The sequence below is a fragment of the Haplochromis burtoni genome, unplaced genomic scaffold (genome assembly GCF_018398535.1).
Source record: "Haplochromis burtoni strain Fernald_Lab_line unplaced genomic scaffold, NCSU_Asbu1 Contig_269, whole genome shotgun sequence".
Lineage (NCBI taxonomy): Eukaryota > Metazoa > Chordata > Actinopteri > Cichliformes > Cichlidae > Haplochromis > Haplochromis burtoni.
In genome coordinates this window covers 10,754-37,015 of record NW_024582630.1, presented here as the reverse complement: position 1 = coordinate 37,015, position 26,262 = coordinate 10,754, and the positions used below count along the sequence as shown (strand labels likewise).

Below are 26,262 nucleotides of genomic sequence, written 5' to 3'. Positions count from 1 at the left end.
TTTCTTTTTCTTCATTGTGTTGTATTTTAATTTGGAAAACCATGCTTGGTAAATGAAATTCCCCCTCCCTTTCTAGTTTCAAAATTAAATGTCAAAAAAAATGAAAAACAAGAGTTGTGTGAACAGAGTTTTTTCTTCATGTGCCCAGAAAAAAAAAATAGGAAGAGTCGTGTATCATTGTAAGATGTTGGATTAACTGTTTTCTGAAAATGCATCCCAAAGATTTTGATTGGCCCGTGCATTCACATTGCCTGAAAATGTGTTTAAAAAAGAAAGAAAAGAAAATAGGTTAAAGAAATGTTTTCTTGATGTGAACAATTATGTGTACCCTGTTCAATTTTAGGATTCAGTTTCAAGACTGACTAGAAAGAGGTATGCCTTTCTTCAAATCAGATGGATCATCCATAAATGCCTTACAATCGGAAGTGGAACAAAGGCAATCGAGCAGGAGTCGGCTCCTGTTGGCATTTGGAAAAGGTGTTTCATTTTTCTACTTGGAACAAAAAAAACCCTAAACTGTTGCCTTTGTCTTGTGCAGGAAGTCTTACACACACTTATGCCCTTTCAGTAACTATTTTTTATTATAAATGCTTAACTGTTGCAATATTTGTCAATTGAAAGTCTAGGAACTTTTTAGTCTTTATCAGACCTTCTGTTTACTTATTAACTGCCATGTTAAAATAAAAATGTGATCTTTTTCATTTTTCCTTTTTTTTTTGGTTTATTTTTGTTTAGTTTTGTTTGTGTGTGTGTGTGCGCTTCAAACTGGACTTCCAACATCTGCAATATTTTGTATGCCTTTTTATTTGATGTCCATAACTTAAGACTTGGATACTTGATGATTTTATGTATTTGAAAATGTGTACTATTATTATTAGGTTGGCTATTTATACTATCAATGGATGTGTGATTTAGTACAGTGAGCAAAAAAGTTTTACCTGTTCACCAACTTGTGAGAGTACATTAAATGATACACTGAAAAAAGATGTTGGTCTTTTCTCCCCATTTTCTCAAGAGAAGAAAAATGCAGGAGGGGTTTGAGCAAAATAGGACTGATAAATACTGCTTAATAAAAAAAAATGTTGCAGATGTAGCGCTAAAAGACTTTCTTGAAAAATGATAATAATAATGGATTGGATTTATATAGCGCTTTTCAAGGCACCCAAAGCGCTTTACAATTCCACTATTCATTCACTCGCATTCACACACTGGTAGATTTAGCTGTTTGGTTGGATAGCGGCTTTTTCTCAAACCTTTCATCGTAAAATACCTGTATTTTTAGCATTTACATCACCAATAGTCCAGTAAACCAGTTTACATTTTAATCATTGCAATGACTAAAATTTAGCTAATTTGTGGCCCAATATGAGTTGACAGTTACATTTGTTTCAGTTTCTATAGTCTTTGAAATAAAACATTCAGTCCCATGATTAATTCAACGCCCTGCTAGGGCCGTAACACTGGGTGACTGGCTCCAAGATGAGTCCTGTTGGTTCAAACTTCTTCCATTTACTGTCGATGGAGGCCATCGTGCTCATTTGGACCTTCAGTGCTTCAGGAATTTTTCGGTATCCTTCCCAATATCTGAACCACAATGCAATCCTGTCTCTGAGATTTACAGACAATGCTTTGGACTTCATGTCTTGGTTTAGGCTCTGACATGCACTGCCAACAATGGGACCGTATTTATCAAATCAGACCTCATATCCAATCAACTGAATTTACCACAGGTGGATTCCAGTCAAGTTGTAGAAATATCTGCCAAAGATCCGTGGAAACTATTTACACTGGCCACTTTGTTAATTATACCTTACTATTACCAGGTTAGACCTTACCTGCCCTAATTCTGACACAGGTCAAACAAGATGCTGAAAACATTCAGTGGAAACTTTGATTCATATTGGTGTGATGAACATCTTTATATTATAGAGTCTTCAAAATAGCCACCTTTTGCTTTGATTACTGCTTTGCACACTCTTGGCATTCTCTCGATGAGCTTCATGAGGTCGTCACCTGAAATGGTTTTCCAACAGTCTTGAAGGAGTTCCCAGAGATGCTGACCATTTGTTGGCCCTTTTGCCTTCACTCTGCGTCCATTTCTTCCAAAATCATCTGGCTTGGGTTTAGGTCAGGTGACTGTGGAGACCAGGCCATCTGACGCAGCACACCATCACTCTCCTTCTCCCTCCCTTACACAGTCTGGCGGTGTGTTTGGAGTCATTGTCCTGATGAAAAATAAATGATGGTCAAACTAAACACAAACAGGATTGGATGGGATGTCGCTGCAGGATGTTGTGGTAGCCATGCTGGTTCAGTGTGCCTTCAGTTTGAATAAATCCCCAACAGTGTCACCATCACACCTCCTCAGCCATGCTTCACAGTGAGAACCATGCATGTAGAGACCATCCATTCACCTTTTCTGCATCGCACAAAGACATGGCAGGTCGACCAAAGATCTCAAATTGGACTCATCAGACCAAAGCACAAATTTCCACTGGTCTAATGTCCACTCCTTGTGTTTTTCGTCCCAAACAAATCTCTTCTGCTTGTTGTTTTTCCTCCGTAGTGGTTTCTTAGCAGCTGTTTGACCATAAAGGCCTAATTCACACAGTCTGCTCTGTACAGTTGATGTAGAGATGTGTCTGCTACTGGAACTCTGTGTGGCATTTATCTGGGCTCTGATCTGAGGGGATGTTAACTTGCAATTTCTGAGGCTGGTGACTTGGATGAATTTATCCTCAGTAGCATGTGAGCCAGCTTTGACAGAGCGCTTGATGGTTTTTGCAACTGCACATTCAAAGTTTTAGCAGTTTTACCTACTGACTAACATTCAGTTCTTATAGGTTCTTATCCATATGATGGACTGTTGTTTCTCTTTAATTAGCTGATTTGTTCTTGCCATAATATGAATTTTAAGAGTGGGGTCCCAACCCCACTAAGAAGGCAAGAAACTCAACAAATGAACCCTGACAAGGGTTTGCAGCGCTATCAACAAAGCGAAGGGTGGCTACTTTCAGGAATCTAAAATATAGGACATATTTAGAGTTATTTATCATTTTGCCTTTGCTACATAAATCCAGATATATATTATATTTATATCTGGATTTATGCGCCATATATTCAATGTCTTCAGTTTGTATCTACAGTGTAGAAAGTAGTAAAAATAAAGAAAAAACACGAAATGAGAAGGTGTGTCCAAACTTTTGACTGATAGTATAGATCATTACAGCCTGAAATATTAATGCATGGTTGGATGAATCCATGTCTTCATATTGTATATGTTAAATTCTGTGACCCATCTGAATGTCACAGTAAAATTCAGCACTCATCAGACCAGGCAACATGATTCTGATCTTTTATTATTCAGTTTGGGGGAGTCTACATGAATTTAAGCCTCAGTTTCCTGTTCTTGGCTGACAAGCGTGGCACTCAACGTGATCTTCTGTTGCTGGAGCCCATCTGCTTCAATATTTACAAAAACTTAGCTGTAACATTCGAGTTAGTTTCTTACTATTAGTTCAATGCTATCGGGCCCAATCTCCCCTGACCTCTGACACCAACAAGACATTTCTATTCATGGAACTGCTGATTACTGGATATTTTCCTTTTTAGACAATTGTCTGAATGCTTGTGTGGGAAAATCCCAGTAGATCAGCAGTTTCTGAATTAATTAGGCCAGCCTAATTAATTACACATGAAAGTCACTCGAATCACCCGTTTTCTTCATGCGTCATTTGAACGTCAGCAGGTTGTCTACATTCCTAAATGCAATGAGTTGCTGCCATTTAAGTGGCTGATTAGATATTTTTGTCAAAGCTTTGAAAATGAGCCTGTAACGGTCCGCTACAACCTCTGGTGTACGTTTTGGAATAACTTTTGAGAAAGAGTATTCAAAAAGGGGGAGGACACAGTGAATTTCAAGTATACAGAGATGGGCAGTAACGTGTAATCTGATTACTTTTTTCAAGTAACGAGTAAAGTAGGGGATTACTATTGCAAAACAATAATTAGATTGCAGTTGCTTTCCCATAAGCATGTTACTAAACCGTGATTTTGTTTGTGAGAGTGTCTCATGACAGTGCCGTACGAGTGTGTGACATCCGTGGCAACAGACGTGTGTAGATCAATGGATAATATGGAGTGCGGGAGAGAGTCCATCCATGCTGCATTTAAAGTTTGGAAGTACTGACACTACTTTGAGTTTGATTCCGTAAAAAGTGACACAAACATTAGCGTCCGCTGTTCACTCAGTGTGGGAAGAAAACTTCTTTCTACAGCAAAAAATTAAACTTCAAATCTGAGCAAGCACCGAGCAAGCTGCCATGAGAATGTAAAATTCTAAAAGAAACCCCCAAATCCTCTCACTGACATGACCTCTGCAGCACCGGGCAAACCTCCACCTCCTGCCCCACCCCTGCTAAACAGGTGACAATAGCTTTAAGAGCGACAGGACTTAGTGCCACTGAGTCTTTGATTTAATTTATTTATTTTGCTCCGTTTTACTTGCATCTATTTGAAAGAGTGTAAACACAGAACATTATTTTATTCTGTATGCTGGAATATGCAGAAAATAGGTTTAAATGCTAAACAAATGTCTTCAAGTCAGAGAATATTACATATAATTTATTTTTTGCTTGATGCATAAAGTTAAAAGATTAAAACTAATCAAACAAGTTTTAAAAAGAGACTTTTTGAATTTTATATGCAAAAAAACAGAATTGGGTCTATTGCTTGATTACATATTCAGGTTGTGTATCATCTTTTTAAAAAATAACTAAGTAATAAAGTAACTAATTACTTTTGGAAATAAGTAATCAGCAAAGTAACAGGATTACTTTTTGGAGAAGTAATTAGTAATTAGTAACTAATTACTTTTTTCAAGTAACTTGACCAACACTGGCAGTGTACACAACTGTTTATATTCGGGTTAAGTCAAAGGATTAAAGAAAATTAAAACCTACCAAAATAGTTTGGTTTGCACTGGTTTCAGTAAATGAAGATAAAAGTAAAATAAAAAAATTAGGTGAAAGCTTGGCAGAGACTTTTCCACCTAAAATTTTAATGAAATATTTGAAATATTTACAGTGAGGAAACAGGATGCAATATCAATGACAATTTTAATGACACTGTAAAAGCACTCATTTTAGTAAGCATGGTTAAGCACGTCTTCATGAGATCGGCTTTCTGATACTTTTTAATCCTTTTGTCTGAACTTGGTGTGTTTTAAAGTAACAAACAGCTTTGAGTTTTTCATCGTAGTGATTCAAGTTTACGTTTTGTTTTAAGTGCACTTCATTTTTATTTTCCTTGTTCATACAAAACATGCCAGGGGTTATCAAAATGTTTTTATTTCCCTCCTTTGTACAACTTGAAGATGTCACGTCGAACTTTGATATAATAAATAAGAAATCATATAAAACTGCCAGAGAGGTTTTCAAACATGGCCAACCTCTAATCAAAACCACACAGAGACAGAAATTATCAAACATTCTCCTACATTAAGAGCAAAAAGCACAAGTGGGGATTTAAGTGGACAACCAACAAAGATACTCACAAACTAATGTATGTTTTTCATCAGTATAATTTGCATATTGACACATTTACATAAACACACAGAAAATATTGCCGTGTTGTTTGAATCGAGAAGGGGCTAGAAGGTTTGTAGAGGGAGCTTTTAATTTCTCAAAAATAAACCCTCCTTTTACTTTTACAGTACAGAGATGGCAAAGTTGAGGTAAAATTATTTTTTTTTGTCATATAAAGGAGTTTCAAAAGCTGATGGGTGTTTTTCAGTGTCCACCCTAATATGACTTTATAACCACAAAGATGGCTTAAAAATAAATCTAGTTCCAAATCAGCTGACTACATTTAAAAACACAACAACACACTCACACACACACACACACACACACACACACCAAGCTTCAAAACTCAAATGGACACATTTTCTACAGAGTTCTAGTTTCTCCTCCACTCTGTCAGTTTTCCGCCTAATGCAGCTGTGGTCCCTCCTCACATCTCAGTGGGACCTTTCATGCTGGAGTCCTTTGCCGAAACCGGAGATGCCACCATGGGAAGGATGCACTGCGACGGCTCACAGTAACTGTTCAAACCAGGAGGACCAGGAGGTCCAGGAACACCAGCTGTACCAGCAACCCCACGAGGTCCCCTCTCTCCGTCACGACCGTCTCTGCCATAAGCTGGTCGACCAGGATTGCCTGCAAACAGAATGACAGAGGATCAGAAGTTAAACATCCACGTTTTTCTGTAATCATCCTATAGACTACATTGATGCAGCCCCTGGACCTGACTTTTTACACTGCACTGTGATATTGCTATGCCCACCTTCTTTCTATGACTGGTTGTCAATAAATTCACTCTATTTTACAAGATTGTGGGTGATACACTGATTTAGTTTAGTTGTGTTTACTAAGCACTAATTTACAAATTTTTGCAATACAGTCCAGGAAGATTATCCATAAACCTTCAGTTAGTATGTCAAATGTAATGATTGCACAAGAGCAGTGCAAAGAAAAACACAAAATATGAGGAAATATAAATATATTCAAAAGTTTCCCATGTTCAGTTTGCATAGAATACCTGCCTTTGTCAGAATGTGGAAAACCTTAGGCCAAGTATCTAACCCAGTAGTAGTCAAGTGCTGTGAATTTTTGCAGCTTAAAATGTGTCATGTTTGGCACTGCTGGCATTAAAACTCATGTATCAGATGAATATCAACAAGTTACTAGGCCCTGGGTATCTAGAAAGTTCTAAACATGATGTGTTAAAGCAGTTCTGTAATAATTAACATCATTATTTGCAGAGTAAAGTACACGACTACAAAAATGAAATGAACAATTTTTAATCACTATAGCAATCAAGTCAGTTAAACTTGTGGGATATTGATCTGGTCAGTTTAGCAGCAGAGAGGGTTGTCTGTCAATAAGCTTCAGCTGCTTTTGTGTTTGTGAAATTAACAACAGGGGAACTAGAGGGGCAACAATGAAACAACCACCAAAACAGGAATGGTTTTGAAGGTGCAGGACACTGGCATTTTTTTTCTTCACTTGTTTTGCATACAACTAGGGGCACTGTCACTACTGCTAATAGAGCACAGTTGGCATTTGGCATACACTACCAGATTTGGCAGATCTGCTGGTGTCCTGTGTTTTTCACAGATAAGAGTAGGTTCACGCTGAGCACACGTGAGAGAGATGAAAGGATCTGGAGAAGGTGTGGAAAACATTATTCTCCCTGTAACATCATTCAGCATGGTTTGGTCTGAAAAGGCACACACACCCTATAGAGGCTAGGCAACAGCACCCTTGGACCAACTGTCGGACCCTATGCTGGTGCAGTGGGTCCTGAGTTCCTCCTGATGTATGACAATGCCCAACCTCATCTGACAAAACTCTGCAGGAAATTTCTGGAGAATGAACAAATTGATGCCATTGATTGACTACACGCTCACCTGACCTAAAGCCAATAGAACATCTTTGGGACGCCATGTTTCGATCCATCTGACACCACAATGTTATATATAGAATGTTGGACTCGTTCACGGTGGGTGATGGGCTCCGCCAGGGCTGCCCTTTGTCTCTGGTTCTGTTCATAATTTTTATGGACAGGATTTCTAGGCGCAGCCAAGTGGCGGAGGGCTTTCGCTTTGGTGGCCTCAGAATCTCATCTCTGATTTTTGCGGATGATGTGGTTCTGTTGGCTTCATCGGGTGAGGGCCTCCAGCTCGCACTGGAACGGTTCGCAGCCGAGTGTGAAGCAGCGGGAATGAGGATCAGCACCTCCAAATCTGAGGCCATGGTTCTCAGCCGGAAAAGGGTGGAGTGCCCACTCCGGGTCGGGGATGAGTTCCTGCCCCAAGTGGAGGAGTTCAAGTATCTCGGGGTCTTGTTCGCGAGTGATGGGAGAAGGGAGCCGGAGATCGACAGACGGATTGGGGCTGCAGCTGCAGTAATGCGGACGCTGCACCGGTCCGTCGTGGTGAAGAGGGAGCTGAGTGTAAAAGCGAAGCTCTCAATTTACCGGTCGATCTACGTCCCTACCCTCACCTATGGCCACGAGCTGTGGGTAGTGACCGAAAGAACGAGATCGCGGATACAAGCGGCAGAAATGAGCTTCCTCCGAAGGGTGGCTGGCCTCTCCCTTAGAGATAGGGTGAGAAGTTCGGCCATCCGGGAGGGGCTCAGAGTAGAGCAGCTGCTGCTCCACATCGAAAGGAGCCAGCTGAGGTGGTTCGGGCATCTGACAAGGATGCCCCCTGGGCGCCTCCTGGGTGAGGTGTTCCAGGCATGTCCCACCGGGAGGAGGCCCCGGGGCAGACCCAGGACACGCTGGAGAGATTATATCTCTCGGCTGGCCTGGGATAGCTGGAGGAGGTGGCTGGGGAGAGGGAGGTCTGGGCCTCTCAGCTTAGGCTGCTGCCCCCGCAACCCGGCCTCGGATAAAGCGGATGAAGATGGATGGATGGATGGATTTTTTCCCCATTAAGATCTGATGTGTTTTCAAAGTCTTCCTTTGAACAGTTGTTTTGAGAAGTGTACTTATTCTCCTAAATATAAACTATTTAACTGTCAAAGTGATACTGTTTTTTATTTAATGTGCACCCTTTCTTTGAATTGCAGAGCTTTCCATGCCTCTAATTAAAAAACATTTTTTACAATGACTGAATGCAGCATTCACGGTGTTAAAATTATAATATTATTAACCTATAAGACTTTATGCACTCGGGAGGACAGAAAGGGATGTTTTTGCTGTTAATTAATATAAAAGGTTTTGTGTAATTGAGCTCAGATCTGGTGGTTTTTTGTCCAGCATTATTGTTCATCCAAACGGCATTTTTCTTTTGGACAATATTACATAATCTTCACTACCTGATGCTTGACTGAGACATTTAGTTCATTTATTCTATGAACAGCTATCTTGTCAATTACCTGGTAAACCAGGTGCACCTGGTTCTCCTTTGGGTCCTCTCGTTATGGGTCCCCTGTCCCCTTTATCACCCTGGTCACCTGTGGGGAGGAAAAGTAATTATCACCAATGGGAAAAACATAATTAAAGTTACTATATTTAGCTGTGTTTAGCATGAGGTTCAAACTCAGGCTTCACACCACATCTGGTCCCTCATTCAGATGATTTGTCCCTGAGGAGCTACGGGTCAAAACAACATGAATATAAATGACTGTCAGTTAATTTCGATAATCCCACAGGCTTGCAGCTTACACATGAGTCATTTGCTTTTATTTTTCTGATTCAGTAATAGTAATCCTCCTGATAAGCTCCAGATTTCCTCTGTCTAAATTACAAATACATCATAGCTGTGTATCTCAATACTAGAGTTAAGCATGAAAGATTTATTTTTAAGTTTGAGTTTGCATGTGATTCCATGTTTGGTTTAACCTCGCCTGTTTTCATATATATGCACCTGAAATGCACACCTCTGCCAGTGGTTTCCCATTATTTTTGAACTGATCTACAGATGGCAGTAATGCACCAAGAAACTCAGTGATGCACCAAAAAAAGGCAGAGAATAAGAAATGTGCTATTATATGCTTGTTAGCAGTGACTTATCACCAACTTAAGTCAGACAGTTTTGCGGTCTTTGTGCTCACTGGACTTGCACATTAGGGGTTGCGCTACTCCAACAATCTTCAACTGCCAAGATAAAGCTCACCCTTAGGTCCTTTGATTCCCATCAGTCCAGGTGGCCCTTTCAGACCAGGCAGACCTCTTGATCCGGTGTGACCTGGGAAACCATTCTCTCCTGTGGGGCCTGGAGGTCCAGGTGGGCCTGGAGGACCGGGCAGCCCACCAATACCTGACTCAGGCCTGGTCAAGCTAGCTGCTAGCTGGGCAAACTGATCTGTGGCACAGGAGAATTTTATTTTTTAATTTTCTGTGTTAATCGGTGGATATATAGATGTAAAATAACAAACATTTTGTGTTTGCCACAGATTGGTTTGAAAAGCTCTTTTATCCAAATGACTGTAAAGCACACTGTCTTCAGTAACTACACCGAGTGGTAACCAGCCGATAGAACGCTTACCTTGCATTACCCTCATGCAGACTTGTTTGATGTGTGTATCTGTTGGTGATTTTCCCTGAACAAACAGATCGTTGATAGTGATGAGTGATGGTTACTGAGGAAATTCTGGTGTTCTCAAGGTGTTTCTTGAGAAGATTGGATATTTATAGTCTCATTAAACATTCTGCAAAAATACTGAACAAGTATTTTTTAATTGAATACTAATAATAAACATTAGTATTATATATATATGTATCATATTCCCTTTCTCCAACAATCCATTTATTGAAAATTCAAAATAACAAGCATTGTATTTCAGTTGAGCGAACATGCTGTTCAATAATCGACCATGATTCAACAGAGAGTTGTAACAGAGCAGTACAGAGATAAAAATTTCTCACCGCTGGTCCCTGTATTCCCGGCAGGCCAGGCACCCCCATGTCCCCCTGCATGCCACGGGGTCCTGGTTGGCCCAACTTGCCCTCTTTACCTGGCAGTCCTCGGCTGCCCTCGGGTCCTTTATTTCCCGTCTCTCCTGGTGGGCCTGACTACAAAAAATAGCACCAAACAGATGACTTCAACAGAAAAAAGGGAAGAGAAGTGGGAATCTGTGGAGTAAGATGGAAAACACTGGACAGAATAATACAATAATACATTTTGATCAATCTAAAAAATTAGGTGGGTTCTCATTTTTAAGAACATATAAACCATAATCGTCAGCGAATATTTCACTTTATGCATAAGGAAGCTAGCATATAGCTGTGGCTACAACCGTAGCTTGCCTCCACCAGTGTGTGAATGTGAGAGTGAATGAATAGTGGCATTGTAAAGCGCTTTGGGTGCCTTGAAAAGCGCTATATAAATCCAATCCATTATTATTATTATTATATATGAAAGTTTACCTTTTTGAACTAAGTTAGGGGAAAAAAATTTCCAATATTTAAGGATAGGATACACTTGGTTAGATGAACATACCGATCCTTTCTCTCCAGATTCTCCTGGTTCACCCTGAAAAAAAGAAAGCAGGCGTAAATAACTACATGCATGCAGAAACATCCGAAGATATTTCTACCAGATACGTATCATATTTTATTATTCTGCAAAGCTGTGTCACTTTGTCACAAAGGAGTATTCCCCACAACAGATTTTGCAAACTCAAGTGATTCTTGACACTGTTAACAACTACATCCTTCTTAATGGCATCACTGCGAGCATGTCTGTTTTCCCACTTCTTGGTACTTTCAGTAGTTGATAACTCACCACATCTCCTCTCTCTCCTGCTGTTCCCTCAGCTCCTGGAAGTCCCTAAAAATATTAAAATGTGCAGATTTTTAGCTCAAATCCCACTCTGTGATTTGTCTAATAATAATGATAATGATATTACAGTTTAATAAATAAATAAAAATACCTGGTCTCCCTTTGGACCATCAAGACCGACTGCACCCTGAGAAAAACAAAAAAGCAAGATAATTATTTTTGGGAGTTTGATAGTATTAACTGGAAATAAATAAATTTAGTGCACCAATACCCACAATAATCCAATTTGCTAATCTAGATCTGATCCAGACTTCATTTATCTGATTGAAGCTGCCTGAGTCAAAAAAAGATATGACTTTAAATGGACCTGCATTAAAAGTCCATTTAATGCAGGTCCAAAGAATGATAAATGACTCTTCGCTTTGTCCCACAAGAGAGGTTTTTATGAGAGTGGCCTATGAGATCTTTTCAGATGGAATATTTAACTGGGGCAGGGAGGTTGCACTGTTCTACTTTGCATGCCGACTCGTTATCAAAGCTCTTGTAACTCAGATTCCGGATATTATCAGAACCATTATCAGTTGGACCATAGACTATCTCCGGGAACATGTGATCAACTGGATCAGGGAGCAAGGTGGCTGGGAGGGTATTCGCTCCTACTTTGGCACACCAACATGGCAGACGGTCGAAGTTTTCTTGGCAGGAGTCCTTACCACTGTTCTTGTCATTCGCAAGATGTGAGGGGAAGCATGAATAATTGGATCAATTATTTATTAGTCTAAGGAGCTTGGAAAGAAAAGCGTCTGGACTTTTCGTCTGTATCAGTTATTTATTATTTTTACAATTTTCGATTAATTTTTAATAGAATTGTCATTTTAGTGTGGTGATCACACACAGCAGTAACCCATTCTGACAAATGTATTTGGAAAGCTAATCTGAAGCCATCTATCAGTTGTATGTGCAGTGTTTCCTGACTGGGGCCTGATACTGGTCATCTGCAGAGTCACAACAACACTCCATCAGCCTTTTTTCAACTCAGGGGTAAAAACACACAATTGTTCCTGCTATAAAATTTTGTACAAAACTTTATCCAATTCACCTACTTAGTTCCAGTTACACCAGAAAGCCTGCAAACAATAGAATTAAGGATTTGTCTGGGAAGGTTCTCAGTGATCCAGGTCATCGTAGTCTAAGGAGCTTGGAAAGAAACGTGTCTGGACTTCTTTAGGTTTTTGTGGAGACGTTTCACCTCACATCGGAGAAGCTTCTTTAGTTCTAAGAGCAATTGGTGGAGAGTCCCAGATTTTAAGCCCTATGGGAGTGTCCCCCAAGAGGGTCATGGACCCCCTATTGATCCCCTACCTAATCACACGAGCCAAGGTGTGAAAATGGGTGTGGGTCACAATCAGCCAAGGTTTCGGGGGGTTAATACGCACTGTAAACATTTGCTATGTTTACAGTGTGTATTAGCACTTCGTATATTCTCCGCACACCCTCCACCCCACCCCACCCCCGCAAGTAATCAGCTGATCTGACTTTCTCTCTGCTCTGCAGGTCTGAACACGAACTGAGCAGAGTGAAAATGTCTTGTTGGGTTTGCACCCACCTTTAAAGAGGATCATTTATATCTATATGCTTCTTTTGTTATCAGCAGATCTCAACCATATCCCCACACAAATTCAATTCCCATATTGTTCAACAAAAATAACATTAGTGTGCAACTTAATAAGTAGAGTGAGGTAGTGCTGTGAGCCACGGTACATGTGACTACTTATTTTGGACTGTTGCATTCACATGACTTCAGTTTAAATCAGATCTGTTTTTATCTTGTTTCATTTTGTGTCTCTTACCCTGTCTCCTTTCTGACCACGGAAACCAGCAGGGCCAGGGAGTCCGGGTAGGCCTGGATTTCCTTTGCTCCCCTATTTTTAAAAAAAAAAATAGCCACACACAGACATAACCTGCTTTTAACATATAATACACACACACACATTCAAAGTCACAACACAGAACACACTGTGTGAAGCCTAGAGCAGGTACCATACCACCCCCAACTTAATCTAACCATATCTACAAGGGAAAAAAAACATTTCCAGCTTTACATCATTCTGAACCACAGGCTGGACCCACCAGCACCCCAAGCATCCACCCTCCCTTGGATGTGTTAGGGTTTCAAGGGATAACATGTGGGGATGTGGGCATTCCTGGGGAACAGAGATTTCTTTCAGGGTTTCTCGGGTTATTTTCCTGTCCTGAATCCCCCCTGAGCTGCAGAAAAAATAAAAGTCTGTAACACAAGAGACCATTCATGCCCACTCACCGGTGGATTAGAGACTTAACTGCAGGGACAGACGTTCATAAAGACCTTCAGCTCTTTATTAAAAGCACAAAAACATGACTCTGCTTTCCTGCAATGAATATCTGAGCAGATACAAGGTTTTTCTTTACCGGATTATTCTCGTGTCGAATAATACTTTCAGGATGGATTGTATTTATGAACACTGTGTCTGCTTGGCTTTCAGTTTCGAGGCGCTCATTTCTTACAGATTTTTGCTCTCCCAGTGACAAGCAAAAAAGACCAGCGTGTACTTTTCTCAAGGCCCATCAGACCTTGGAAATTATTGCGTTCTACTTTTTAATTTTTTTTGCTTGTTTGAAGTTACCGTTATCTGAACATCTCCTCTCTGTACAGCGTCTCCTGTTTCTTTTCCCACAACAACACTATCATAATCCTGTTGTTTTTCACTCAGGCGGACTCGGTTCTAACAAAAAGCATTGCTTTCAACCCAGATTTGTTGATCTGTCTGTCTACCAGCAGGAGATCTCAGGAACTGTGCATTTATATGACTGTAAAAAGAAACAATTAAATACAACTTTTCTACCCTTTCATGATCTAAATCAGAGTTTTCTTTTATTTTCCCACTAATAAATTAACATAAATAAATTCTTCTGTAGACATTCAGCTCAGATCCTTAAATCGTGTTGATGTGTCAGTATATTATGCAATACAGTTAAACTCCAGCATAATAAAAGTATGGATACCTGTTGATGTCCTTTTACCATGTATTATTAAAGCCTTTCCAGTCTATACAACCCTTATGTTTTCCATCAATATTAGAACCAAAACAATATGTCAGCATACATCTGAAAAAATCTACAGCAAAATGTCTTTATAGAAACCAAAATCTACAAATCTGTTGGAGCTCTTTGGACTGTTTTTTTTTTCCTGTCTGAATTCACCAACCCAAAGGAGCATTAGCAGGAAGCTAATGTTACAGCTCAGTTTTCATGAAGTCAGACGGTTGCTTTCTTGTGTTCAGTGATGTTCACTAAGAGATAAAATAGTTTTCACTCCAAAAAATCTAGATGAATACCTAGCGCTACAGGCAAAAAAACTATATGTACCATCAAGATTTCTGATGATTTTCCGTTATTGTCACATATATCTCAGATTTTGGACTAAACTAAAAGCCTTTACTTAGAGTGTGACTGTTGCACTGGGAACTACTGTAAATGAATGCAACAAAGATCACGGAAGTTACAGTAAAACCAGAACTGGCCAGAACCTCAGCAAGCAAGCAATATTGATTTTTAGCACATTTCCCAGACAGGACTCTTTGCAGAAAATAAGATCTCAAATAAAATTTTTAAATATCTTACATTTAAGAAGAATCTTACTTGTGTTACTGTGTTAAATTCTTTTTCTCCCATATTTTTTTTCAAAACATAATGTCCCCAAGAGAAAAGACAGCTTTCCCTCAGGTCTTACCCTGGCTCCTGATAATCCCGGGGGCCCATCGGGTCCTCTTTCTCCTTGTCCACCCTAAAACACAGAAGAGCTATGGTCACATCTGGAAATACAGACAGAAGTGAGTCAAAATGCAAGTGAAATAAACAAAAAGAAATGCAGTTTGGTAACTTGTCATGTTTGATATACTGTATGTGATGATATTTTTAGGTCAACTGTCCTGTAGCTATTACAGGGAATCTTTTATATCCTTATCGTTTACAGCTCATTATTTTTATAGTTGAACGAGTCACCGTATATTAACATCCTTATTTATCATATATCCCAGTCAATCCTCTGGGTTTGACTGGGATATTTGATTTTTTTTTTCTAATTGGCTGGCTCTCCTAAAGGTTGTGTGTCTGAGATAACTACATTAGGAATATGCTGTCACTCAAATTTGAAGCCTGAGCTTTTGGCTAACAGATGTCCGGGTACACTCTCCTTCTGATTATAAATCTATAAATGCATTTCTTCTCTACATGACTGTTTGCTCTCAATTTATCTTTCAATAAATATCGTTTAATCAAATTTGAGGCAGCGGACTTTGCATCTGTTTGTGTATGTTCTGAATGGAGACCAGCATAGGTGCACTGTTTTCCCTCTCATCTCATTTATCATCCTGCTGAAGTTACTGTTAAGATAAGATAAGATAACCTTTATTAGTCCCACACGTGGGAAATTAGTTTTGTCACAGCAGAAAGTGGACAGTGCAAAAGTTATATAGCAAAAATTAGAATACAATACGAATGATATACTGTGCACAACTGTACAGAATACAATAGAATGAAATAAAATACTATATACAGTAGAATAAAATATACAATAGGATAAGAATAGAATACAAATTCTATATACAACTGAGTAAAAATACAACTTTGTCAAAAAAGAATATTGCACTTAGCCTTATTGCACATGTGTGGGTTTGTGTGTGTTTGATCAGCTGCCTCCTATCTCTTTAATCTTACCCTACTGAGGAAGATGAACAGTTACTTACATCATGGAGTTTCCTTTACTCTGCAACAGTTTGCTTCCTCTGTTCATATTGATCAGATTTACAGAGGCTATAATACTAAAGCTTCTAGCATAAAATAACAAGGCTCAAACAATTTCTTTAGACGTGTTTGCACCATGCCCTGCAAGTAGGCCATGTAGGCAAAGCTAACAGGTGACTGCTTCTGGCTGTTGTGTTTCGCCCACAGGAAGGTGGAAGTCAGGACTTAGGTGAGATAAATAGTAGATATTGGGGCATCATGAAGGGCTGGAAGCAAACAGGAGGGGATCTTCTGGTTTACGGAGGGAAAACAACTATTTTGGAGGTTAAAGTGAAAACCAAGTACATGAATTTCAGAGACTTACTGGTCCTCCTCTGAGCCCAATGGGTCCCACCTCTCCTTGATCACCACGTTCACCCTAGTGAACAAGATATCAGACAAGATATTCATCAGAGCTCCAAAAGGCAAGAATTTTTGTCATCTACTCATAGTAAAAGTTATCTGACTAATCCATTAGTTGGTACCTTTAACCCGGTAAGGTACAGTAGTTTAATGTGCTTTTACATGCGTCTATTGAGACTTTTGCTTAACAATTTAATGAACCTGATGCATCTCGCCTTGCTTCAAACTTACTTGTTTCCCTGGAGACCCCATCAAACCAACAACTCCTGGATCGCCTGCGTTACCCTGGTGACACAGAGAGACAAACAGAACATCATTGGCTCATCTTACTGTGGAACTCCTGTCTTTTTGCAAACATAGTTTTGTTTTTCACGAGGTGTTGGTACAGAAGCATTGATCATACCTTTGCACCTCCGTGTCCTTTTTGACCATAAGCTCCCGGCAAACCCTACATGAAGAAAATTGTAATAAGTGAAAATATCTGAGTCAAGAAAAGATGTTAATGAGGAATCAGGCTGTCAGACGTCACTTACAGGAAGTCCCTGTGGGCCAGCATCACCTGGAGCCCCATTTTTTCCTGGAAGACCCTAAAAATAAAAACAATTGAACTGCTAAAGGAGGAGGAACTGCTAAACACCTTTATTGTTATTGTATTATTGTTGCTAAAAGTAATTCCTAAGGAAATGTTTACAGACTTAGACTGAAGGCTAAACTAAAAGCAGTGTTTTGAGAATCTAGACTTCTGTTCACTATTAATTAGATATTAATTAAAACAGTTACCTTGGACCCTGGCAGTCCAGGAATTCCTTCACGACCATCTGGACCAGGAAGGCCCTGTTGGCAAGATAAGAGGGATCTCATTACAAAGCTTATTTCATACAGATACATTTAAATCAAAGTTCCACAGTAAGAAAAAGAGGAAGATGTTGTATTTGGTAGAGAAGGAATATGTGTAGAGATAAAGCTATTTAAACCCAATACGGTCAGTCATGATAGCTAAACAGTACAATAAGAGCGTTATTGCAATTAAATTCTAAATTCTAGCAAGACAAAGACACAGGAAAACTCGTCCATAGAATACAAGTGGGAAAGGAGGATAACAATATGAATTCAACAGACAATGGTCGGATGGTTTTAGAAGTAGAAAACAACAGAAAAGCAGGTCAGCAAGAAGACATAGAAGAAAAGATTCATTGACTGATTGATTCTAGCATGCATAAGACATATCTGTGCTCACAGGGTCTCCTTTTGGCCCAGGAACTCCTCTGATTCCTGGTGGACCTCGGTCCCCCTATGAAATAACAAACTGCAATTAACTGCAAACAAATTCACATGATGACAGGCCTAAGTTCATTTCATGCTAAGTTCATACTGGGTGATGTATTTCAAGTGGAAACAGAGAGTTAAAAGAAAACTTTGGCTGATGCTAAATTTCTTTTCTTTTTTTTTTATTTGTGATCTTACCAGCACTCCTTTTGGGCCGTTCTCACCAATGGGTCCTCTCTGGCCTGGATCCCCCTAAAAATGGTCAGTTTTCATCAGGATTTTATCCAAGTAACACAGAGGACTGTGCAGAGATAATAGTAAGCTTCCACTCACCGGAGCTCCCTGGATTCCACGAGGGCCTATGTCGCCCGGGTTTCCACGAGGTCCCTGTTTATAGTAACGGAAAAATGGACATAAGTCAAATTAAGTTAATACATTTTTTTTATTAAAAGTATATATGATTCACTTTCCAGTGCACGTCTTAGATCATGAAATTACTGCATTTTGGGTCTCTTAGGCTGTATTGGATAGAGACCGTGTAGAAAGACAGGAAAGTGGGGAAAGACTGCAGCAAAGGGCCGGGGGTTGGACGTGAACCCAGGGCTACTGCTTTCCATCCATATGGCATATGAGTGCCTGTATATCCCACTGAGCTAAATCAACACCATTACTGAGCTTTATTAATAATGATTTTTTGGGAGAACATGCACTCTCCTCACAGAAACTCAGGGCCTTTTCTCTTGAGGCAGCAGTGCTAACCACTGTGCTGCCCCTTTTCATATAATAGTTTGTAAATACGTCTGTAGCTATGGACTACAATAAGCAACTTGCACAAACTTCCTTAGAGGTATTTTTTTTTACATTGGACTGTCCCTTAATATATGCCCTTTTGGCTCAAACTTTACTGTTTACGTTTACAAATACAATCCATGAAACTGTATGCAGTGTGCGTCCTCTCACCCTGTCACCTTTAGAGCCCATTATTCCTGGGAGGCCTCTTGATCCAGCTGGGCCCTAGAATTACTCAGCAGATAGAGGAGTGTTAATATGTTTGACTGCATGGAGCAATTTTTGTATGCATTCAGATTTTTAGGGTCACAAGAGAATGATGAATTAGTTTACTGGTGGTCCTTGAGATCCAACTTCACCAGCCAGTCCCTGTTCACCCTCATCTCCCTGAGAAATGAACGTCCCAGAAATGTCAGGATTTGATATCAATGCTTAATTTTTTCATGTAGTGAAAACTAAGATGTTAGCATAAGGTTACCTTGTGTCCTTGTCTTCCCGGCTCACCTGATTCACCTTTAACCCCTTTGTGACCCTGTAAACAGAAACTAAATGTTAGAAGTTATCAACAAAAAGCTAATTAAATATGCTAATAATTGATCAACTTACTTTCATGCCTGGGAGGCCAGAATATCCAGTAATACCTAAGGGGCAGGCATTGGGACACTGGAAAATACAACAGCCTATTTGAGGTCATGGAAACGCCCTCCCACCAGGGGGCTTCACTGACAGCTAAAACAACGCTGTAATCTCACAGTCAAGATAATCAGCTTTTAAGATAATACTTTATTCTAGATTTGGGAAATTCTTTTATTACAAATGTTACGATAAGAATAATAATAATATTTTGAAATTAACAAAGGAATGATAATTTTGCCGCTAATAGACTTAATGATGATTAAGTCTATTCATGTTCTGTTCTTAGTACGTTTCCCTGGTACGTAAGCCAAATGTAAAATTGTGGTTTTACAAACAAATAGTTGCAGGTTTATCTACTTACCAGGTCTTTGCCTTCATAGACAGCCGGAGGCCCCTAGAAAAAAGTGTCTGAGCTTAAATCATCTTATTTTTATTTTCAATACAGACCTCATCTACTCATTAAAATAAATTACCAGATCATTAACCTTTATTATCTTTTTTTCCCTGATGATGTTCATTACCAGTGTACACAGAAACTGGGATACTTACTCTTGGACCACGAGGACCAGGAAGACCAACTTGACCTCTTCTCCCTCTTGCTCCCTGCAGCAGATAGATGTGTTTTTATTAATCAGTTGTGTAGTCACCAGCAGGACATGTTTTGTGATGATTGTTGACTTTGTTTGTACTGAAGGTATTGGCTCTTTCAAAGATAAAAACTTTTTATTCTACAAAAGCTAAGAAATTGTATTTAGGCAATTAATGATTTATATACTCACTGGGGGTCCTACTTTTCCCAGTTCCCCTGGTAGCCCATCAGAACCAGGAATACCCTGTTAAAAAATACAGCAAAATAGCATAAATTGTTGTAAATGAGCTCTACTTCCACCTGTGCAACACTGACCAGTTTTTAACAGAAGAACTGATAAATTCTAACAAAAACACGCCAAAATATTAGCCACAATAATAATTTAAACATTTGTGGAAATGACATTAACAAGATGATCAGATATTTATCATTTATCAAATGAAGCCTTGCTTCAAAAAACATTGAACATTCAAATTTGTTTTTAGCAGAAGTTAGATCTTTTCACCATACTCTGCCCAAAGAATAATATCGTATAAGAGCCCTGGAACTACAGAACAGCCTGTAAATATGTTACAAAGTAACCAGTAACCACTCAGTTGCTGGTAAACACAAATCGGCAACCACTGATTTGTTTGTTCATTTGTTTAATGTACATACTTATGCAAACCTGAAAAGGACTTAGAAATCAGCAGTGTACTCACATCAAGTCCATCAGGTCCTACGCCCTGTGGGAGACAAGTCCTAAATTACAATGTGTCAAACTGAGAGTAAGAAATAATTACAAATTTGCAAAGATTCTGGCTGGCTTTATTAGCTTTAGTCAAATTGTCTCAATGCACTTTTTAAAACTAGGTTGTACAAGATATAATAGGTAATAACTAAAATGAAGAAAGAGGTAAAATTTGCATTGAAAAGAAGGTAATATATATAAAGCAATACATATTTGAATATCTGTACTTACAGGCTCTCCAAGGGGCCCACGTGCTCCAGATTCCCCCTGAAAACCAGCAAGAACAGAAATGTTATTTCACACGAGGACAGAGTACAGTATACTTGCAGATATGTGGTGCTGTTCTATACTGTAGTGTGAAAAAACTGATTTAGAGATCTGAGCAACATGACTAACTGAGAAATATGTTGAAACAATAAACTTACTTTTAAGCCTTTTGGGCCCACGAGGCCTGGATCCCCAGGAGGTCCCACAGGTCCCTGTGGACATGAAACAAAGTACATTCAAATCTTGGCATGCAATAATGATATTTTAAATATATATTGCACTCTAGCTGCCATACCATTTTTTTCTTTTCCTATTGTTGTTTGGTTTGATTTCTGTGAGTGTGTGTGTGTCTCATAGTATAGGACTGAGGTTAGAGAATTTATAGGTGGACTTGGTGGACTTGTGTAAAGTGAAATTGTAACTTTCTGTATCCAATAATATACACTTTACTTTTTCTTATACACTTTACAAAAGCTCTGGAGGTCTCCTGTGATATCAGGCACCAAGACGTTAACAGCAGATCCCTTAAATGCTGGATGTTGGAAGTTGTAGCCTATGTGAATCACATTTGTTTTTCCAGTACATCCCATAGAAGTGATGGGTTTAGATTGCAGTAATGATTAGGTTAGTATCAAAGTAACATTCACATGAAAGACAGGACCTAAGGTACAACTGCAGATTGAGCATTCTGACAGTTCAATGACCATACAACACAGCATGCTGTGATGCCCTTTGTGTCCTGGCAACTTGTCACTTTGCATGCAACAAAGGGTGCTCAAGTAGGGATTGGACAAGGGTTTGCATCACTTAGAAACCCAGAATAAATAATGAGCTGGCCAAAGCAGGAGACAGATACCACTGATGTCAAAAACTCATCACACTTCATGAAGGCAGCAAAGAGAGGATTACCGGTAGTTAGAGCTATAATGAAAAGATCAGGGGGATGGCACCCTGAGATGAACTGCGAGAAGAGAGTCTGAGATAGCAGACGATAAATAACATTGACAAAAAGAGAAAAGAAATGTTAAATATATGTGTAAGCCATTCATGGGATATACAATCAAGATACAAGTTCCTTGGGGATAGCATAAGGGCTCTGATCATAGTGGCACAAGAACCACCAATAAGCACCAAGGCAGAAAGCTATCACAGCCATCAGAAGCCATGTTGCAGGTTGGTCAAAGATGGCACCGAGACAGTCCAGCTCAGAGTAGCAGGAGCCTGGAGACTGACAAGTACCATAGGATGAAGGAACAGCTAGAAAACATGAGGGATGATTGCTCCAGATTATGACACATGAGACTGAAATAAGTCTGATATCGGGTTGAGGGTTTTTACACTCTTTAGCTCTTCCGCTGACTGCCTTCCTTATTAACAACATTCAAAACACTCCCCACTTGGTCAAAGGCATAGGTTAAGAAATAAAATGTGTCAACACATTCAGTCTGTGACAAAAGGTTCCTTTTGTCTCAAAGCTGAAGGTCAAAATCTCAGCAAATTTCCATTTAGTATTGTATTAAAGTCTATATTCTGCTTCTATAAGTAAAGGAAATTGGTGTAACTTTTGTTTTTAATTAATCACAGAGTGGTTGTGCAGGCTTGCTAAAAAAAGAATTCAGTACATATAAAACTCTGAGTCTTTCAGTATGTTCTCTGTACCACCACCACATAGAGGACAGCAAACACACTGTGACCATTCTGCACCATCTTTCCCAGCGTACAGCCTTCAGTCAACCATCTCTGGGCAGCTGATTTCCCTGAACTCCTTGAGTAGTGCACAAAAAGACCCCTGTTTCTGTCAGTACGCTATTTGAGACTCAACCCTAAATAAACAGATTGATTTATTCAAGGGACCTTTCTTTTTCCTCTACACTTTTGCTCAGCTGGGACCAATATAAACTGCTCCTACAGCAGCAGATCTGAATGTCTTAAGTCATGTGGCTCAGATCTTACGGACACTTAATACATTATCGCATTGGAGAATTTAAGACCTACTGGATCAGGTTAGCTGGTGAATTCAGAACTTAATAAAGTCTTTTATTTTGGTTTGGACTATAGAGACCACACGGCGAATGATTAAGCTATAAAACATGACTGCTGAACAAACACTTTACCAGTTTGTGCCTGTGTTGACATGTTGTCTTACTTACATCTGCCCCTGGGATGCCTGGAGCTCCAGGAGTCCCATCTTTGCCATTCTCTCCATCAGGTCCCTGGAAGCAGAAGATTCAGCATTACTGATTTTATTAATCTTAGACTTCTGCATGTGAGAAGAGAAACCAAAAACTGACTCACTGGTGCACCAGTCACTGTAGAGTCTTCTCCTCTGTCACCCTGAAGACACATGAAGGAGATGATCCAATGAAAACTAAACATTCATCATACATATAACTTTTTGTTTCATTGTCATTTATAAGGTGATAGATAAATGGCTCAATGCAATCATGATACCTATAAATGATTTCATTAAATGTGGATTTAAAAGACTGTCTTAAACTTTTTGAGCCCATAGCAGGCCAGCATCCAAATGAAAAGGCAGACTTTCAGTGCACAATGTATGGCACACTTTAGATTAAGATGATCAACTTTCTCTTTTTCTGTAGGGCAGTTCTTCTGAAAAAGGTCAACGAGCCCTGCATAGATACAACTATACCATGATTTAGACAGAGAGACAGACAGAGCTTTGTTATTGTCGGAGAACATCAGCTGCTGTTTGGTTTCACTGTTCACTGAGCTGATTAATCCTGGAACAAAATTCAGTACAAAAGAAGAACCAAAAAGCAGACTCACATCAATACCGTCCACTCCAGGCACTCCACCTATCCCGGGTGGCCCTGGAGGGCCTCTGGGACCGACTGGGCCTCTCTGTAAAACAAACACAGAAAACATTTTTTACTTTTTTTCCAACTGAAATCCATCTCCAAATCTCCAAATACCAAGCAGTGCTGCTGCTGCTGCTGCTGCTAGTGTGAAGGTAAGCTCACACAGAGTCCCATTGTCTGCGTGATGTGAGTGGCTAGGTCACAGAACCAGGTTTCCTATTATTCCACCTAAGTAACCGCATGTGCTCAGATTACTGCTGCCCTCTGGACTTCACTGGTGCCAGTTGCGATCACTGGGATGAACTGACATTAGAAAAACCTAATCAAAAACACTGGAATCATTCATTTAATCATCAATACAGCATGTTAAAGTACAGTAGCCTTAAAGTACCGTGCATTTTGCAGTAACTGCTTTAGGGTAGTTACGTTTCCACCACAGAAAGCTTTTTACATGTCTAAAGTTAGAGCACAGAGTTAAAGAAGAATATTTAACTCATAATGAGATTACTTAAAGTGCTACACAAGTATATGAAATACAGCCGAGTAAAAACTACAGTTAGGAACCGTAAAGTGTGCTCCTTTCTGAGTCGTAAATACCTATCAAATATACCACATCGGCTCTGCCACATGAACGCATAGGACATTAGGACTTTAAAAACATTTGCAGTTCAGAGAAGAGAAAAAAATCTACGCTTATCTCTCACCTGAGCGGAGCAAATAAACACAATTTGCAGTAAAAGCACCAAGAAGGATTCCCGACAGATTCGTGGTGGAGCCATGATCTTCCTACGGACCGAGGAAGACACTGAAAGTCCCTTTTTCCAGATCAGATGGGGCTCTCAGGCAGTCCACCTGTCAGCGTCCCCCCTGACTGAAACCCCACCGCCTGTTGGAAGGGGAGGATGTTAGAAAGTCCTGATTATTTCTGAGAGGCTGAGGCCGGCCGGAGGAGGAGGAGGGGTTCCCTGCACACACAGGGTGGGACGTACTTCCCTTTACTTGTAAAGGTTAAGCTGAATGTTTAATACACACACAACTGTTACATTACTGTGGTTCTTATCAGTAAATTGCTACATAAAACATAACAGCATTCTGTAAAGTAAGATGCTTTCATTCCACTTTTAATACCAAAGATTTTGAAACTCAAGGTTTACCTTTTAGTCTTCTGTGGGGCCTTCAACATCAACTTAAGGTCCAACTCTGCTAACAGAAGCCCTAAATGAACTATGGTGGTATAGCTTTAAATAATAGAGGTGGGGGCCTTTACATGTTTGTGCCCAACTACACCACTTATTTGTATTGTACTTCAATTTATTTTTCAATTCAATTTTATTCATACAGCGTCAACAACAGTCACGTCAAAGTACTTTATATTGTAAGGTAGACCCTACAATAATATATAAAGAGAAAAACTCAACAATCATATGACCCCCTTTGAGAAAGCACAACAGTGGGAAGGGAAAACTCCCTTTTAACAGGAAGAAACCTCTGGAAGAACCAGGCTCAGGGAGGGGCGGGACCATCTGCTGCAACTCGTTGGGGTGAGAGAAGGAAGACAGGATAAAGACATGCTGTGGAAGAGAGCCAGAGATTAATAACAAGTATGATTCAATGCTAAGAGGGTGTATTATGACATAGTGAGTGAGAAAGATAACTGAAGAAGAAACACTCAATGCATTTACTTAATGTATGTAATTCACTCACTTACTGAATGTCATCCTTGTACATATTCACTTACTGTTTATTAAGTTCTCTTTTTGCACAGTCAAGGAGCTTTTCAGGACACATTTCACTACGTGTTGTTCTCGTATAACTATGCATGTGACAAATAAAGAATCTTCAATCTTGACTCTTGAAATGGAAGAAAGCAGCCCTACATATTTGTTTAATATGTGCATTTAAGATGGAAAGTCTCAGATTTCAATCCACTAACTAACCATTAATTAGAGGAGTTAGGTTAACTGGAGACCCCTCCTTGAATCGCTACCTTATCGTGGTGGAGGGATTTGTGTGTCCCTGGGATCCCAGGGGCTATGTTGTCTGGGGGCTTTTGCCCCCTGGTAGGGTCTCCCATGGCAAATTGGCCCTGGGTGAGGGACCAGACAAAGAGCGATTCATAAGACCCTTATGAAAAGGACACCGAGGGAACAGTTTACCCTGCCCGGGATAGGGTTACCGGGGCCCCGCCCTGGAGCCAGGCCCGGGGAGGGTGCCCGAGGGCGAGCGTCTGGTGGCCGGGCCTTAGTCCATGGGGCCCGGCCGGGCACAGCCCGAAGAGGAGACATGGGCCCATCCTCCCGCAGGCCCACCACCCGCAGGAGGTACCATAGGGGTCGGGTGCATTGGCCTGGGAACGCCTTGGTATTCCCCCGGACAAGCTGGAGGAGGTGGCTGGGGAGAGGGAGGTCTGGGCCTCTTTGCTTAGGCTGCTGCCCCCGCGACCCGACCCCGGACAAAGCGGATGACGATGGATGGATGGAGGTTAACTGGAGATTCTAATTTCTCCATAGGTGTACATGTGAGTGCATATGGCTGTCTGTCTCTCTGTGTTTGCCCTGCGACAGACTGACATTCTGTACAGCAAGCAGGAAACTGCCTCTCACCCTACAGCACTTGGGATATGCTCCGGTAGCCCTGCAACCCTCATAAAGATAAGCATAAGTAAATGGCTCAATGGACGGAC

At 40.1% G+C, this 26,262-nt stretch overlaps 1 protein-coding gene across 1 annotated transcript; it reads right to left on the bottom strand.

Moving 5' to 3' along the window:
- Positions 1-5,042: 5,042 nt before the first annotated feature.
- col9a1a (collagen, type IX, alpha 1a) lies at positions 5,043-24,494 on the bottom strand. The gene is made up of 32 exons (XM_005939983.2): positions 24,284-24,494; positions 23,548-23,622; positions 23,053-23,091; positions 22,908-22,970; positions 20,916-20,969; positions 20,722-20,757; positions 20,462-20,485; positions 19,951-20,004; positions 19,721-19,774; positions 19,533-19,565; positions 19,142-19,198; positions 19,014-19,067; positions 18,869-18,922; positions 18,707-18,760; positions 18,080-18,133; positions 17,945-17,998; positions 17,718-17,771; positions 17,261-17,314; positions 17,014-17,067; positions 16,884-16,928; positions 16,712-16,765; positions 16,443-16,496; positions 15,066-15,119; positions 13,147-13,218; positions 11,448-11,483; positions 11,300-11,344; positions 11,015-11,047; positions 10,441-10,587; positions 10,061-10,115; positions 9,689-9,877; positions 8,949-9,026; positions 5,043-6,218 (listed from the first exon to the last, which is right to left on the bottom strand). Exons 1-32 carry the CDS (start codon positions 24,356-24,358, stop codon positions 6,013-6,015), a joined length of 2,064 nt encoding a protein of 687 aa, XP_005940045.1. The 5' UTR covers positions 24,359-24,494; the 3' UTR covers positions 5,043-6,012.
- Positions 24,495-26,262: the final 1,768 nt, after the last annotated feature.

What these genes read in the sequence shown, in the direction of transcription:
- col9a1a (XM_005939983.2), bottom strand. Translation starts at nt 24,358, where the DNA reads ATGGCTCCACCACGAATCTGTCGGGAATCCTTCTTGGTGCTTTTACTG. An exon ending in TGGGGTCTCCAGGGAAACAA is followed by an intron (nt 16,497 to 16,711) that starts GTAAGTTTGAAG and finishes CTTGTTCACTAG; the next exon opens with GGTGAACGTGGTGATCAAGG. An exon ending in CAGGAGAGAGAGGAGATGTG is followed by an intron (nt 11,048 to 11,299) that starts GTGAGTTATCAA and finishes TCTTTTTTTCAG; the next exon opens with GGTGAACCAGGAGAATCTGG.